This window comes from Scleropages formosus, chromosome 2 (genome assembly GCF_900964775.1).
Source record: "Scleropages formosus chromosome 2, fSclFor1.1, whole genome shotgun sequence".
NCBI lineage: Eukaryota > Metazoa > Chordata > Actinopteri > Osteoglossiformes > Osteoglossidae > Scleropages > Scleropages formosus.
Window position 1 is genome coordinate 31,100,546 of NC_041807.1, and position 18,519 is coordinate 31,119,064.

General features: G+C 42.7%; 1 protein-coding gene across 1 annotated transcript; it reads right to left on the reverse strand.

Moving 5' to 3' along the window:
• Nucleotides 1-3,002: 3,002 nt before the first annotated feature.
• Nucleotides 3,003-17,183, reverse strand: c2h3orf18 (chromosome 2 C3orf18 homolog). Its single transcript, XM_018737628.1, has 6 exons — nucleotides 17,076-17,183; nucleotides 16,748-16,948; nucleotides 9,568-10,011; nucleotides 8,972-8,997; nucleotides 8,555-8,681; nucleotides 3,003-5,745 (listed from the first exon to the last, which is right to left on the reverse strand). The coding sequence occupies exons 3-6, from the start codon at nucleotides 9,874-9,876 to the stop codon at nucleotides 5,665-5,667; spliced, it is 543 nt and encodes a 180-aa protein (XP_018593144.1). The 5' UTR covers nucleotides 9,877-10,011; nucleotides 16,748-16,948; nucleotides 17,076-17,183; the 3' UTR covers nucleotides 3,003-5,664.
• Between the last annotated feature and the right edge of the window lie 1,336 nt (nucleotides 17,184-18,519).

Consider the following 18,519-nt stretch of genomic DNA (forward strand, 5'->3'; position numbering starts at 1 on the left):
GTACTGTGTCACCGCCAGGGGGAGCTGTGCCAAACAGCTTCTTCTAATTTAGATTGAATCTTCTCCTAAGATGGTTCAATTAAATTTTTTTTTTTTTTTTTTGTGAAATTTGAGGGAATGATTAAAAAAATACAGTGTGAGATACTTCTACTTCATTCACTTCTCAGTGGCACTCAGCACTGTTTTATTTGTAAAAGCCTCCTTTTTGTTTAAAGTGTTGCAGAGGAATCTTTTAACTTTTCCTTTTTCATTGTACATTTTTTTTACACATTTTATAGCTAAAGTCATCTGTAGCTGATTTGTTAGTATTTTTAGGAGATTTTAAATTAGCTTTAGTCTACTTTTCAGTTCTTTAAAACAAAGTTGGTCTGACATATAGGTGCATGTAATGTATTTCAATCCAGGTTGGTTTGTGATGTAAGAACAATGACCTCTTGGGGATCTTTGCTGTAATTACAGGGTTTACTCATCTTTCTGTATAAATGTCCTTGGTTGCATTACCCTGGCCGACATTAGGATAAACAGAAATGTTAAAGTTAGGTCATGTGTTCATATAAAACTTGGTGCTACAATCTATCATTTGACTTGAAGAATCTCACAAGTGAAGTAGGTCATGGTCATTAGGGTTGTCAGTCTTCAGAGTCCTGACATGAGGGCTGTAAGACCTGTACGCCTCAGGGCAAATGTCATTGTGATAAACATTGAGGAGTTATGGCCTTCACCTGCTGCAGATTATGAAACTGTGTGCAGATTTCCTCACTTTAAAATGAATACTGTGTTCAGGAACGCCTGCTTGTTCTGTCTGTAATGAGACAGAATTGACATGATTTCAAATGGGCACATTTTTTCTTATATTAAATCTTGCCTTTCCATGTTAAATCAGTTTAATATCTTGTGTCGGACAACTGAATGCACGCTCATCAGTTCACTTAAAGTGACCTAAGGAATAACTTGTTTGCCAAAGCTTGAAGAGCACTCATCCTCATCACACAATTTGTCTGGGTTTTGATTTCTTTTTTTTTTAATTCCTTTAAATTTTAGCCATGTTGTTTTTAGTATGCTTGTTTTGCTATTAATTCCTCTTTGTTAAAGCAGATCTCAGTAATTGTACTGCTGTCCCAAACTGTGTCAATCCTGTTTGGAAACTCTTGTTGTATTGTTGCATTCACAGTTCAGTTTTCACTTCATGTTTGTTGTTTTCTCGCTCTACTCATCTTCAGGTAAAGTTTGCATGTACCATCTGTGGCATTGATGAAAGCGAAAGCCGTGAGATTGAGGGAGACTGGAAGTGGGAGTGGAAGGGGAAGTAAAGAGAGAGAAAGTGAAATAAGGAGAGTGCACGGCAGCAATGTGTAAAAGATGCTGTGTAGAAACTGCTAGAGAAAAAGGGAGCACTGTGGCTTTCCTCTGCAACTAAACTGTAGCCTAGTTACATCTTGGTATAGCTGGCAGACCATGCGCTTAACTTGTGCTTAGTCACATTTGTCAGTTTAATTTGGAGTTTTTCTACGGAAGGACCTTAAGTGCTGTGGAAATGCAGACCTTTGGCATAAGCTGTTAAGTAAGTTTTTAACACAAAGGCTCAAAGAATTGATCACCGTTGCAGAGCTTGGAGACCCGGATCACTTGTAAGCCCTTCCTCTCTCACCGCCCCTCTTCCTTGTTGACGGCACTCTTAACCGCTGTAGATCCTGTGGACTACCTCTAAAACAGGGTGCGCTGCTCCGCCTTCCCCCAGAGCTGGGTCTTACCTGGGTCCTCCCAGATGCCCCAGCTCTGCTCTTGGGCACCTCTCGGTTACCCTCCAAGCTGCAGTAACTTCATCTTCGGTATCATTCACAATTTGCAGCATGCTGAACATCCCTTTCAGTCAGCTGTGTGCTCCTGCAGAAGAAGCCACAGGCACCTGGAGAAAGGCGTGTGTGCTATAAACACATTGCTTAGTTTGGACCCCTGCAACCCTGCATTTCTATTGTGATGTTTTCCTAATAACTATGTCCAACAATAAAACTGCTTGACCTCTGTGACTGCACAGAAGTGCAATTTGAAATGGAGTGTATAGGCTTGAAGATTTTCGGATTAGCTGTAGCAGCTCCAGTGCAAAAAGCATAGCTGTGCGTCTCAAGCTTAACAACGTAACTAGCTGTGTAATAACACATGGCAGCACACAGCACAGGGTGGCTGCGTACTGGTTGGAACCTAAAAGACATGTTCAGAAATGGACCAAAAATGAGAATTATGAAGAATTGCTGCAGCATTTGGAAGAACTTGCCCCTCTGGGAGGAAGGTGATAAGGCTCTGGGAGGGCTGGGCAGTGCCTTTGTACCGAAGCCACAACCACATATCTTCTCTCTTAATACCTCAGCAAAGTCAGGATACTCATCTATTTATACTGCCAGTGTTGGGCCTGTGAGCCAGCAGGAACAGCATGAGAATTGAGATATATATTTTGGGAGATGATTTTATGTGCTTGTTCCTGGCTGGCTGCAATGCCATGTTTTATATGAAGATCTTTTTTTTTTTTTTTTTTTAATGGAATATCTTTATTGTTATGACTTGTTTTACGATTTATGAACTTTAAGCCTTAGTAAGTCCGCTACATATGAAAATATATTTTCTTTTCAGACTTTTCTTCTGTAGTGTATCTTTACTTGAACTTATGCCATATAACAAAACTTTTTATTTGTTCTATTGTTTTTTTTAACATTTTAAAATGGTTGTTGCTTCCGTGTGAACAGACATAGTAGTCATTACTTTTCTTTCTATCTGCAATAAAAGTACTTCTTAAGGACCTTTAATGTGTTGCTTTTGCTGATTTATCTGGTTAGATATTTTTTATTTATAGATTTCTTTTGGTTTAATAAAGCTTTATGGAGCTTTAACAATGTTTTGAGAGTAATTATAAATGCCCTCTGTATTGTAATTAGTTTCTAATATTCAAACCTACCAGCACATGAAAGGAAACTCACAGTAACTGGAAGAGGAAAAAACTGAGTGCTCTCTTTATTGTTTCTGTGGTGGCCACAAAATGAAACATTTCAAAATTCAAACATTGTAGTTTTTTTTTTTTTTTCTTTCCTCCTCCATGTTATAGAAGAGCGCCTCCTTCTGAGAAAGAAAAGGACAGGACAGAATAGATGGGAGAAGGCTGCTTTTTATCATATGCGTATGCGATCCCAGTACTCAGCAAGACCTTTGAAAACCACACACACAGACAGACCGACCCTCCCTCTGGGCACAGACATATATATTTAAACACATACAGTTGTGCATCTCTCAAAGTTCCAGGCACATATGTCATTATATTCATTATGTACATGTACAATGTACTCATAAATAACAATTTATAACATTAACAAAGAAATCCTCTTAGTCTCATATAGAAATCTTGATGGTCTGAAGAGGGTTCCTGCCATCATTCTGTTTGACTAAGACAAGTTATTTTATAATGGCTTCATGTTCAAACAGTGAAAAAAGCGATCCTCATCTGTTTCTGTCATCTTTAGTGATTTAACGAAAGTGTCCTTACAGTCCCTTCCCAAAAAAGTCTCACAAAGTGTGCCTCCCATCAACCTTTCAGTTTCAACAGCGGTCTTGTTTTTTTAATTTGGGGAAGAGGTCAAGTAACAGCCTCTGTGCATGTGTTCTGACAGAGTTTCACAATATCACTTTAAATATATTAAAAAAAGACTTGATCCCTTCTATTTATATCCAAACACTATAGAACAGGAAACAATACAAAGTACATTTTCTGAATAGAATACATCACCCATTAACAGAAAGTGACTTTCAGAGCAGATTATATGATGGAGTAGCATCCACTGTGAATCTTTGATTCTTTCCTAAAATAGTGCTTTCTGGAGTTATCGACATAAAAGGATTTACTGTCTGTGGAGGACAAGGAGACTGGGAACACTTTGTATTATAGTGTATGCTGTGATGAGCTGAGCTACATAGGCCTCTCTGATGGATATTATTTAAAATAAGGACAGAAAAATGATAAGTGTAGAATAATTAACCAGTTGTGTCATTTTGTCCCAAAATTTGCAGAGGTTGGGTTATGTGAAACAGTAGGACCCTGACAGCTCCAGGAAAACACATTGGCTACTGCTCATAGACACAAACAGTCCTAGCACTTTTTGTTGCCCCCCCTTTATATGCAATCTCATTTTGTGTTGGTGCCATCACAAAGAAAGTTGATCTCTAAAACCAAACTAAAGAGACTGACTATTGAATGACATTTTGCCCTGTTGAGGTACAAACTACTGAAAATTTAGAAAACAAAACAAATGCTGGGTACACAGTGCCACTCCCACAGTGGATTATCAAAATGAGGAAAAATAACAGCATTTCCATGATTGTTTAGATTCTTTCCAAGAGACCACTGGTTAAAATCTTTGGATTGTCAGAGAGGATGTCCCCATCCTAAGAAGGATCAAGGACTACATCTTGAAATGTTGTGCACAGTGATTTGAAGGGGTGCAGCTGCTTTGAAAGGACGTACACTGTGGAGATGGAGGAGTAGGACCACGGTGCTCACAGTAGATGCAGTAGCAGAGCTTCAGAAGATCATTTAGTATTCACCAGAGTTCAGGAATTGCCTTGAGTAGCCCCCTGCTTGCCTGCTGCTAGTTTAATGTTAGCCCAAACCTCGCTCGCTGCTATCCCATCGCCAGCCCCTGGCTTTGTCGTGAATGGCAGAAGTCCAGGTCCTTGGCCCAGGTCTAAATCAAGGCCCAGATCTTTTCCTTCAAGAGGATTCAGTGTTCCTTTTTCTTCCACATCTTCCTACAGGGACTATCCCAGGAAGCAATTATATCTCCATCTGTCTGTTGTATCAACCCAATTCTGAAGTTCAGTCTGTAATCACTGCCCACATAAAGGCTTTTTTTTGGTCAATGGATCAACCCAAACATTACCAGCAGAATTAAGCTGCATTGCCTTTTGGGCCCTCAACAAACACATAGGCAGTGAGATGATAAATAGCACCAGTGATGAATCATTAGTGCTGAGAGAGAGAGAAAAAAACCCTCCTTAGTGCCCCATAGTAGCATAGCACTTACCAAATGCTGGGCTGCTACTCCAAGAACCAGCTGAAGGGCTCCAAGGAGCAGGAGGGTTTGTATTAATTACATGCTAAGGATTCCCTTTCCACCCATGACTGGACAGCAGATCCTGGGTTAGAGACAGTTTCTACCACTAACTTTGGATGTCAGGTCCTGTCACATCTCATTTATGAAATGTTCTGTACCATTCTTGTTTTAGTACTCTGTGCTTTGTGATAAAGCCACAAAAACTTCCTTGCAGCAAATACCAGAAAATAATGCAGCTGAAGAAAAGCCTTTAAACAAAAATTAAAACAAAATGCAAGCCGTGACACGTATGCTTGATATTAAACCAGTACCTATGTTACATGAAGATTTCTCATCTCTCCAGCTGTATCCTTCCTGGTGTCTGGAACAGTAGCTGCTTGGGATCTTCAAACATAAGACCATGACATAACCAGAAATGCCCTTAATGAGTCCTACAGCCTTAAAATCAGATCTCACACCCTCCCATTGCTAACCCTCATGTAATACCCATACATTTAGGAGGATCCAGCCCTGCCCTCAGACAAACCCTTTCTCCTCCCTGTCCCCCGTCCACATGTGACCAAAGGTAGCATCAGGCATTGATAGCGTTGGCCACATCGGTAAACACCAGTCGGCTCGGCTTCTGTGTCGTTCCCTGGCTGGGTGTCAGAGTCTTTGAGGGGAAGGAAAAAAGAAAGAGCGGGAGAGAAACAGACACATAAGAGATCAGGGAGAAGCAGGTAGAGAACCTAGTGATTCTGCAATTCAAGAAGACAACATCTGCTGTTGGCATAATGCATTCAGTAGCTCAGAACAAAACTTGTCCTCCATTTCTTCTATAAAGCGGCCCTCTTCTTGGGGTTCAAGGTGTGAACCTAATATTTATGACCCCTAACACCACAACCAGTTTCCTTCCTTCCATCTTATTTCACTTTAAGAAGGTTTAAGGGCCTGTATCTACTGGTTTGACAAAGCTACAGATCTTCATTGCTGTGCTTCCACAGTCTCCTCTGTACACTGTTCTTTAAGGTAGTGCTACTTTGCTCCAGTATACACAGCTATTTTGCTGGTGAACTCTTAAGTCATGACACATGACTGAGCTGCTGACTGAATCAATCAGAATTACCTGATATGATTTCTGATTTGAAATTCATGTTTGTCAATGAATTGCACCTGTACAATGCTGCATTTATCTGGCCTTTCCTGGAACTTAAGGAATATTGCACCACATGTGGAATAGTTAATTGAATGCAAGACAATGCAGTACATTTTCTCTGTGATAACAATTAATTTTAATAGCTACTGAATTATTCATCTGAAGAAAAGTAAATATCTGTGCTGATATTTTCTCTATTATAGATTTTCAGAGAATAACAAATTAACAAATGATTACAAATAACACATTAAGTTTAAATGTACAGTACATATATTAATTTATTAAAAATTAATTAATTTTTGCCAAAGTAACACAGTGTTGAGCTATTTAAAATGATTTACCTCTTTTCACAGCCTGGTAATTTTTACTGGAGCAACTCAGGGTAAGTACCTTCATCAAGAGTGGTACAGTAGGAGGGGAGGATTCAAACCTGGGCCCACTGAGTTCAAAGGTAGCAGCAGCTCTATCCACTATTTTATTTCATCCCTATGTGAAGTAATATCACTGCTCAACACATATGATAGAGAGTTTAGAAAAGCCCGTTTAATTAGGCGACTGCCTGTAAACAATGTCATTCAGCACTGAGGTACACAAAGACAGAGGTGCAGAACCTCTGCTTTAAGTGAAAAAGGTGCAGATTGTCCATTGGTGTCAGACAAAGCCAGATCAGACAATAGATGTAGAAGAAGAGATGGGGGGGACATTGTCAGATACTTTAAGTATAATACTAAGGTTCAGGTGGGTGGGCGAAGGGTCATTCACAAGGTGACGCCAACAAATGAATAATGTTAGGAGCACTCTTGTGTTTGAGAGACAGGAATGGCAGGGATATAAGAGCAGTAGTGATCACATTTTTACCTTGTCCACTCATGGCTTCTTGTGAAAGCAATGGCTTTAGAAAGATAAATAAATGAAAAGGAGAAAATTTAAAAGTAAATGAATGTATTGGTAGCAGATGTTACATCAGTCGACTCTGCCCTGAAATATGGAGCGGAGGAGGCTGTAGCTTTGCTCCAGAAGTGACCCACGAGCCACAGATTGGAAGCTATTTTTAATTGTTTGCAAATCATTTCTAATACTGTATTTCACTATGTTCGTCACCATAAAACTGTCTGTACAGTGTAAGTCTGCATTTTTGGGCCTGTTGTGGGACATTTCAGTGCTGGTCAGTGATGACTCTGGTCAGTGTTAATGTTAATGGGTTGTTGCAGTGTATTGACCAGTGTCTGTGAATACCTGTAACGCCAGGTATAGCACCAGACTGGATTATTGCTGCTTAGTGTTCACACAGATGTAGGATGGTGCCAACGAAGACTTGATCAGTTTAAGATTGAAGATCCATCAATTTACTGTGAGAGGCTATCGATCGCTGTGTTCCATTACTGGTGTCAGTGTCCTGCTGCTGCTCTCAGTGCTGTAGTTTTTCAGTGTCATTCTGGGTCAGTATACACTGTTCAGAGTGAAAGTAACATTGTCAGTGTGTCTGTATGTCTTCATGCATTCCCACAAAAACAGTGAACACGGAAAAACTAGACTTTCTGTGGACATCCCTATCATGTTAATTTCATTTTTGTTTTCAGGTTTTACTCTGGTTCTGGATAGAGGTGATTAAATTAAGAAGTCTGCACAACAATTTGGTGTTTTTTATAATTGATATGGACACATCTGGTGAAATGTGGAAGAGTAATAAACCCTGAAAATATAATCTCTGTGTTAAAAAGTTAATGTAAGCCACACGAAAATACCTAAAAAGGTTGTAAATGTTCTTTGATACATTTTGTTGAGTGGAAATCATTTATTAACTTAAAGTTGGAGTCAATGACAGCTCCTCACTGTGACAGAAAAATGTGCATGTAGATGTTTGCTGTGCGCTGTGTTTGTGTTTTAGTATGCGGTGTGTGGGAATACTATGTGGTGTTTGTGTTGTTTGTGTGTCTCTGTGTGTGTGTGTGTCAATAAGGTGTGTGGGCTGGTAACACTACATAGTATCCATTGGAAGCTGCTTTGGAGAAAACTGTCTGCTAAATAAATAAATGTAAATGTAAATGCACATGGGGGGCGTGGTGGCGCAGTGGGTTGGGCCGCAGTCCTGCTCTCTGGTGGGTCTGGGGTTCGAGTCCCACTTGGGGTGCCTTGCGGCGGACTGGCGTCCCGTCCTGGGTGTGTCCCCCTCCCCTTCCGGCCTTACGCCCTGTGTTACCGGGTAGGCTCCGGTTCCCCGTGACCCCGTATGGAACAAGCAGTTCTGAAAATGTGTGTGTGTGTGTGTGTGTGTGTGTGTGTGTGTGTGTGTGTGTGTGTGTGTGTGTGTGAGTAATGCATGTACCTTGGAACCTGCTCCAGTTCCAGCTCCTTCCCTGCTATGGTCCAAAAGCTCCTGCTCCAGCTCATCCTGCTCCTCGGCCGGGTCAAAGTTGTACATGGGCATGAGCTGGTGCCTCAGTTTCTCTAACCTGTGGGTCCACAGGGCAAACGTCACACTCTCACCGTCAAGGGGCCTGGACTCAAGTGCAGACAGAGATATCACTGCAGACACTGGTGACCATTCAGATACAGATCTAATCCCATTCTGGGAACTGGAGGTTACTTTGTTATCACATTCACCACACTTATTGAGCATCAACTGTTTTCCCCCCACAATGAGCTCCTTGTGCAACTATATATTTCTCTCTCAGGTTTTTCCGTTAAAAATGAAAATGAGTTCATGACAAATAATGAAGAAAATCTAGATACATCTCCTTACCTCTTTCTTTTCCTGATATACAGCATCTGAAATGAAGAGGCAACGATTGTTGTGCATTACTGTAAATGGACATCCCATACATACACAACTAAAGCATGCTTTCATACTGACTGCCTTCAGTTATAAGGAAGGATAATATTTTTATTTCTTTGCTTAGAGGACATTGAGGATTACTAATTAAAATGCGGTTTTGTTTTCAATTAAACGTTAAATTATCATAGACAAAATGCCTTAAGATGTATGTGAACTGCTGGGAAATCAGTGAGTGCAGCTCCTCAATTCCTTCAACAATAAGAAACAAAATATATATTCTGAATGGAACCATATATATGTTATTTTAATAAAGTTATTTTAATCCAGTGTAATGTTTGGGGTGTCTGGAAAGAGTGTGACATTGTCTGTGTGTGACTGTGGCTTCTGATTTATTTTTCCAGTAAATCTTCCTTCAAAGCCCAAAGTTTTGCCTTTTTATTAATGGCTGACAAGGTGTCAACCCAACAGGAAAATAGGCAGTAGCCAAAAACACAGACAAAAATGGTAGAGCAGAGTTCAGCAAAAAAATTATCCAAGATGCACTGGCGTCAGGGGCTACTTACCATGACTACAGCCAGACCAATGACTGTGATAATGCCAAAAGGCACTAGCATCATGCCCATGCTGGATCCCCCGACTGCCACCTCTGGGAGCTTGGTGGAGTTGTAGGCAGTCTCGTTGGCCACCGTGGTCATGGTCATGGGAACGGTCACAGGGGTTGTCCCGGAGGAGCTGTTGTCCTGGCCATCTCCAGGTGCTGTTGAGCCCGGGAAGAAAGTGTTGGTTGGGATAAGGCCAGAGCTGGAGCTGGAGCTGGAGCTGGGGCTGGAACTGGGGCTCAAGATGTTAGCCTCTGTAATGGCCAAAGGCATCTTTCTTTCACAGACAGAAGACTGGGGTGCTTCTGAAAGACTCACTCCCCAGTGTAGTGTGATTCAGCCCTGGTGACTGTAGGTTGCTGGACCATGGTGAGTTCAGCCTTCTGGATGCAAGCACCGACCACGAACCTGTGTAGAAGAAACGGTTTCATCAACATCATCTTATGTAGCAACTTTGCATACTACAGTACGCCAACACCTTTATTATTGCTGAGCCATCAGAAGAAGTTTTTTATCAAATTTTTGTAGAGAGAGAATGTTTTGGACCAGGTGCTGAATATGTTTCATTCCTTGAGTTTTTTTTTTGTGCCACAGGAATGGAGGTTTGCTTGATTCATACAGATTTTCGTGAAAATAGTGTCCCTGTTCTCTCTTACAATCCATCACTTTTTGGTGAACAAAAGATAACTTTCATGAACTACCAGAAAACCTGCACAATACACATTCTCCACATTTCAAAAAGACACTTCGGGCAGAAATGCAGAAAACATTTGAAATAATACAGAAGACAGAAATACAGGGTTTCAATGAATTCTTGATGGCTGCAAATAAATTACAAAACATAGATGAGATTCCCCTACCACACACGGAAGAATATTTACCATCGCACACAAAAAAAACCACCAAATCAAAACAACAAAATAAAACACTTTATCAAAACAGATATTCGAGCCTGAAAGTTTGGCCAAAGAAGGAAACATCTGCTTAACGTATGAAATCATCCATCATCAATAACTGCTAATCCAGTGCAGGGTCACAGTGCCCCAGAGCCTATCCCAGAAGCACAGGACATGAGGCAAGTGAAATGGAGTGGTATCTTGTCTAGATTGTATTCTGCCTCATGAGTACAGTCTAGACAGGATACCACTCCATTTCACATACATACTCAAAGTTGCATTTTAGAGCCACCAGTGCACCTGAAACACACACCTCTGGGAGGAAGCACATGTTAACATCAGAGTATACAAACTGTGGAAAGCATGAACCAAATTTGAACCCAAAGCTATCAGTCACACCACCATGCTGTCCACATACCACCATATCTTGTAGAATATAATTCACACACACATCTACAACTGCTTGTCCCAAGTGGGGTTGCAGCAAACCAGAGCCCAGCCCAGCAACACAGGGCACAAGGCTGGAGGGAGAGGGGACACACCCAGGACAGGATGCCTGTCTATCACAAGGCATCCCAAGCAGGACTTGAACCCCAGACCCACCACACAGCAGGCCCCACCCGAACACGCTGCACTACTGCACCCACCGAGAACATAACTTTTGCATGGTATTGTTCAGTAAGCTACAAACTTAGCCCTCTTTATTATGTTTTCAAATGGTCAACTTGACCATTATTAAACACAAGCCAGATTTTATTTTCATCTAAGGGTATTACTTTAGGCATGGAAGTTAAATTGATTGCATGTAAGTCAAATTATATTTCAAGGATATCTTTAAAATTAAGCTTCGCAGTCTTGTTTGGCAGAAATCTTAATGCAAAAAGATGCTAGAGGTCTGAGAGTTTTGGAAATGCATATGTTTTGGAAAACAAGTAGGCAGTAGGTGATATAGTGGTTAGAGCGGCCACCTTTGCATCCAAATGTCATAGGTTCAAATCTCTCTCTGTGCTGTAGTACCCTTGAGGAAGGTACCTACCCTGAAATTCTGCAATAAAAATGATCCTGTCACATAAACTGGTAAATCAGTGTAAGTTTCTTGGGAGAATGGGGTCAGCTAAATGAATAGAGTATGAAGAGGGTGATAATTTCTGAAATGAAACTTATTTTGCTGAAAAACAGACACAAAGGTGCTTTGCCCAGAGAGCACTGTCATGTTCCAGTGGTTGGTGTGGATGTGGACTGAAACCACATTGTGCAAACCAGAAAGAGGAAGCAGTGGCAGGAGCACCTGCATCCTCTGGTGTTCTGAGACCGAGACGAGGAGATGGAGAGCGCACACTCAGACTCGGCGTCCCAAGCAGGGGAAAGAGCCACTGTCTAGAGCACGTGGGAGGTGTTTGGGCGTTTTGGGTGGGCGGCCAGCACATGAAGGGAAGGGCAACGGAAAGATGGCTGTGGGCAAACCACAGGCTTCCTCCCTCTTCACTAACACTCTCGTTGGCGGGTGTTGGGTGGGGGCTGAAGGCAGCAGTTGTGGGCAGTGGGAAAGAGGAAGGTAGCAAATAGATGCTAGAAAAGGGATGCTGTGTTTGTGGTCTGCGCCCTTTGGGTACTGGATCTAGGTTCGCATTGTTAATTTCTTTTCAGGTAAACAAGAAAGCAGCCAGAAGTGTAACGGTTGTCAAACTGGGCACGGAGTTCAAATCCCAGGGCAGGCACTGCCATTTTCCCTTGAGAGAGGACCTCAACACCATTCTTCTTTCTAATGTCTACATAATTTCTGCTGAAAATAGATAATTACAGAAATGGGAAAATATAAGTACAAGCCATGTAAGCTACTCTGCATATGCTGAGAAAAGAAGTGTTGAACCTGATGGAACTAGAATGCTCAGAAAGGGATCTGGGAAGGTGGTAGAGCTGTGAGACTGGAATCCTAGTTGACCTGTTTGCTATACTGGCATACCTTCTGGGTGCTACAGCGGAATTGTGGATAGTGCTGGTGCTTTATAGCTTGTAGGCTGGGGGTTTGAATCCGGCTTAGTATGTGTGAAGTTTGCATGTTCTCCCTGAGCTCGTGTGAGGTTGCTCTGGTTTCTTTGTACAGTCTGAAGATGTGTTTCAGAAAAATTGGTGACTATAAGTTCCCTGGAACGTGTGTGTGACTTTGAAGGAGTGTGATATGGACTGGTGTCCACATGTGCCTTGTTTCATGCCTTATGCTCCTGGGAGAGACACTGAACCATCAAGACCCTACACTGGACAAGCAGTTATAGACAATGGCTGGATATATGGATTTATGTCTTCTTTTACCACTATTCCATTACCATTTCTTCTTCACTTAGCATCAAACCATTTCATCACCCATTGGCTGTTTCTTACTACAGTGAGCAGAACAGGAATATTTGGCAATGTGCAACATTTCTGCTGAGTGCCGATGGGAAGTGAGGTTCAAACCTGTTGTATATTCCACAATACTGGGCTCTGAGTCTTATTTGCTACAGCATTCCTGTCTCAGTTTTCATATTGCACAAGATACAATTTCCATACAGTGATATCTTTAACATATGGGACAGCTGGTAGCATAGTGGATAGAGCTGATGCTTTTGGACCCAAAGGTTGCAGGTTTGACTCTCACCTCTGGCTGTAGTACCCTTGAGCAAGGTACACACACACATTTTCAGAACCGCTTGTCCCAAACAGGGTCACGGCAAACCAGAGCTTAACCCGGCAACACAGGGAGTAAGGCCGGAGGGGGAGGGGACACACCCAGGACGGGACGCCAGCCCGCCGCAAGGCACCCCAAGCAGGACTCGAACCCCAGACCCACCAGAGAGCAGCACCCGGTCCAACCCACTGCGCCACCGCGCCACCGCGCCCCCTTTGAGCAAGGTACTTACCCTAAATTGCTCCAGTACAAATTATCCAGCTGTACAAATGGGTAAACAATTGTAGGTAGATTAACATTGTAAATCACTTTGGAGAAAAGTGTCAGCTAAATAAATAAATGTAATATCTGAAAAGTGGCATAAAGCTACTATGGCATCCTATTATCTATGCTGCTCTTATACAAATACGTTTATGCAATAATTTAGCAAAAGAACAAATGCCTCCTTTTTTTGCAAGGATGGGTTTTATTCACCCTTAGGTGAATTATTAAGTCTGACTAGAGAATTTAACTTTTGGAAGGATGAGATGGTTTAACTGTTGCAGTAAGCCCTGCTCAATGTGACATAGCCTCACAGGCAACAAGAGTGAAGCAATCACTTCTGTGATGGGTAACACCAGTGCTTCAGAATGTCATATATGTTGATGAAATGCTGATGTTATCATCTATCTTTTGTTTTTGTTTGTTTGTTGTTTCAACCAGACAGGGTGGAGGAGGCAAGTAGGAGGGGTTACAGCGTGTGCAAAGCTCATTTTCGCATTTTCACTCCAAACCACCACCCACACGTGTCCATTGAGCCCCTCGTGACTCCCTCCCCCTCCCCACAACTTGCACTGCCGTTGCGTTATCTTGTGGCTTGTGCCACTGTCTCCCTCAGTCGGTGTGACGTCTGCAGTGCCAGTCACGCAGAAGCGGGCGTTGTAGGCAGGATGTGGGCGCTAGTCTTTCGTAGCATCACCACGCATGTACAGTACCAAGGAAAGCGGTCCGTGGCAGACACGCACCAGCATGGCCTTGTGGTGTGGGAGTGTTTCCACACTTGCACACGCGAGTAAACACACACACACACACACACACACACACACACACACACACACACACACACACACACACACAGAGGGGGTTTAAGCACTGCCAGAGTCTCTCTATTGCTGCTTTTACACTAACTTGCACACCTTCAATGCTGAGCTCCACACTAACATGGCTAAATTCGACTCTGACAATGAGCATCATCTGCTAGTGCAGGGATGTGCAGTGTGTACCAAGGTGTACTCCATGGGCTCAGTCAGCACCTGACAGACGCCTGGTTATCAGTCACTGAACACTAGGCTCAAACTCATTTCAGACTTGGCTTTCTTACAGCTCTGGTTTTTACGACTGTGATTTCATTCAATCTTCTCACTATGTGGTACTGATAGTTTCCTCGTTTTAGTCATTTTTTGGTTAATGTCACACTTAAATGGCAGACTGAGATATAAAAGAACTTCCAAATGTACATTTACATTTTATATTTATTCATTTAGCTGACGCTTTTCTGTCCAAAGCAACTTATAGTGTTAATCTACTTACAATTTTTTACCCATTTATACAACTTGGTAATTTTTTACTGGATGGATGCTAATGTAACCTCCAAATGTACTTTTACTTTACCTTTTTACTTTGAAAACCAATCATTGTAATCAATGTCTTAAGTATTAGAGTATAAGTATTGGAAACTGGAATAAAGTTATTTTGCAGAAAACAGCCAAAAAAAAAGGTATAACACTATTTTGCACAAAACTGTGCTGACCTCAGAATTGTGATTAGAGGAAGCTTTTTAATGTAATTCATTAGCCTGGTATCTCTCACAAAGGTGGCAGAGTGGTTAGAGCACTCTGAACATTTCCAGAATTCCTGTCCCAGCTAGAGTGTTCTTGAGCAAGGTACACACACACTGTCTGAAACCACTTGTGCCAAGTGGGGTTGCAGTGAGCCAGAGACAGCTAGTAGTGTAGCAGTTGCAGCAACTACCTTTAGACCCAAAGATTGCAGGTTCAAGCTTCACCTCTGCCTGCAGTACCCTTGAGCAAGGTACTTATCCTGAATTGCTCCAGTAAAATCATCCAACTGTATAAATGGGTAAATAATTATAACCTTAAAATTGTAAGTTGCTTTGGAGAAAAGTGTCAGCTAAATGAATAAATGTAACACAGCTAGGACACCAGTCTGACACAAGGCACCCCAAGCAGGACTCAAACCCCAGACCTGCCACAGAGAGTGGGATGCAGCCAAGCCTGCTGTACCACTGTGTCCCCCTTGATCAAGGTACTTACCCTAAATTGATGCAATAAGTTTACCCTACTGTAAAAATGGGTAAATCATTGTAAAGTTGAATGTCTTAGATTGTAAGGCTAATAGTAGCAATCTAAACAGACACTGACATAAACTGCACTGTAATGCTTTCCTAGTGACACAGGATGAAACACATATCTGCAGGCATTATCTACCCCAGAGAAGAGGCATCTGGTAGCATAGTGGTTTGAGCTGCTTTAATTCTAAGTTGCTTTAGAGAAAACACACAGACACACATTGTCTGAACCATTTGCCCCATACGGGGGTCTCAGGGAGCCAGAGCCTAACCCAGCAACATGGGGCATAAGGCTAGAGGGGGAGGGGACACACCCAGGACGGGACGCCAGTCCGTCACAAGGCACCCCAAGCGGGACTCGAACCCCAGACCCACCAGAAAGCAGGACCCGGTCCAACCCACTGCACCACCACACTCCCACTTTAGAGAAAAGTGTCAGTTAAATGAATAAATGTAAATTTCTGAGGGTTCACAAACTTTGGAGAGCAGTTGCTAGTGCAGTTGATACAGCTGCTTCCTTTGGACCCAAAGGTTGCAGGTTTCAGTCCTACCTCCAGCTCTAGTACTCCTGAGCAAGGTACTTACCCTGAATTGCTCCAGTAAAATTACCTAGCTGTATAAATTGGTAAAATATTGTAAACTGCTTTAAAGAAAAATGGAAGGAAAAAATGAGTAAATGCAAAAGACATCAGCTGCCATAGGTGGGATGTGTTTTAAAAAAGGGAGGGAAGCATACATACAATTCAAATTATATTCGCATACATCAGACAGTATAACCTTATCTTAGCTGTAATTTATTATTCAGTAATAATGTAACAAAGCAGTCCCAGTGGGGTGGAAAAAAGGAATCTTGAACTCTGTTACCAAGCCGCAAAGACAAAAACATACCCCCACTCTGACTGTGTAGGATGGCCCGCCCACTTAATGAGAAACATGTGCAGTACCGTCCCACAACCAATCAAAACAAAGCACCTTTGGCTGCACCAATGAGGGGTCAGCACCCATCAAAGAAATCCTTATGAAATTCCAATGACGGAATCTTCACAGTCAACAATGAATTTTACGCTCATCCTCCTGTTCACGCTTAGGATGTGATTTGCAATGTCATTTTCTCGCCCCAAGAAGGTGCACCGCTGCTTAAAACAATGCTTGGGAGAAACATCACTGCAGATTCAATGCCAAGCAGACGGAGGGGATTTAAATCTGATCACAGGATCCGTTGAGGTGTCTACTCACCCTCTGTCTCAGGTTCCGTGTTGTGGAAAGGTGCAGTGAAGGGAGGTGGGGGCAGGATGGAGCGAGGTTATTACTCGGGGGAGAGCGATGGCTCAATATTTAGTCTTCAGTCTCTATATCTCTCCCTGTATGTTTCTTCCCCCCTCTGAACCCCGGCTCTCTGCCTGCTTTGCCTTCAGTACCGGCTTCTCAGCAGAAACCCTAGAACCCCACACAGACACAGTCCATTAGGAAAAAATGTCAGGCTCACAGCTGATTTCATACAGGCGGACCAGCCACACAATTTCTGGCTGTCCTGTGTCTTGAGCTGTCTCCCTTCCTCACTCACCCACTCTCTCCCTTTCTTGTTCTTCTCAAGCCTCTCCTTGTACAAAAATAACTGTTGCAGCTCCAAGGATGCAGCAGTCGGAGCTGTGTGATCCAAGCTCCTGGACTCCCTCCCTCACACACTGCCCATTGGTGGACTCGCTTGTCATCTCAGTCCCTGGTTGGTTCTCTGGCATTGTCCATCTGGCTTTGCAGGGATAAAGACAGGGTTTAATGGTTCAGCACACCAGATGCTGTCAGGGCTGGCTCTTTGATTGTATCCGGGTGGTTACCCCTGGGATTTTAACCCTTTGGACTCCCCTTCCTCGACCGATTAGCAAAATTCATTCAGATTGTACAGTACAGGCAATTTGTGAGCAAAAAAAAAAGGTCTTTTGAATAAACAGTACAGCAGGTTTTTTCCATGAATAAGGCTGTGTGACTCGTATGCCAATCGAGTGTTTCTGATACCTCAGCTTTTTTCAAGCCTCTCTTTTAGAGCATTAAACTACTGTTATTTTGGCATTTGTAGAGCAAGAGAATAAAATATGTAAAAATTGCCAAAATATTCCCATTTTGTATTGTGCTAAAATAAACACATGATTGCATTAACTAAATAGATTTATTTAGTAAATCCAGACTACTTTTAGATATTTTTGCCACATACCGGTGCACTTCTCTAGAGACATATTCTTCTTGTGTTTTCCACCCAATCACCTTCTTCCATTGTAAAGACATCAAACAAGTTTCACTGGAAGAATATAATTTTTGGAAAGAACTGGGTTATATAAACTGATGATTCATGAATTATCTTCACAGTCTTTCCTTCTTGCACCATAGCTACCTTTTCAATATATTTACATTTATTTATTTGTCAGATGCTTTTCTCCAAAGCAACATCCATCCATCCATCCATCTTCTTCCGCTTATCCGGGACCAGGTCGCGGGGGCAGTAGTCCAAGCAGAGCCCCCCAGACTTCCCTCTCCCCGCACACCTCCTCCAGTTCCTCTGGGGAACCCCAAGGCGTTCCCAGGCCAGCCGGGAGACATAGTCTCTCCAACGTGTCCTGGGTCTGCCCCGAGGCCTCCTCCCAGTGGGACAAGCCCGGAACACCTCCCCAGGGAGGCGTCCAGGAGGCATCCGGAACAGATGCCCGAGCCACCTCAACTGACTCCTCTCGATGCGGAGGAGCAGCGGATCTACTCCGAGCTCTTCCCGGGTGACTGAGCTCCTCACCCTATCCCTAAGGGTGCGCCCAGCCACTCTGCGGAGGAAACTCATTTCTGCCGCTTGTATCCGCGATCTCATTCTTTCGGTCATGATCCAGAGTTCATGACCATAGGTGAGGGTAGGAACGTAGATCGACCGGTAAATTGAGAGCTTCGCCTTACAACTCAGCTCCTTCTTCACCGCAACAGACCGGTACAATGACCGCATTACTGCGGACGCCGCACCGATCCGTTCG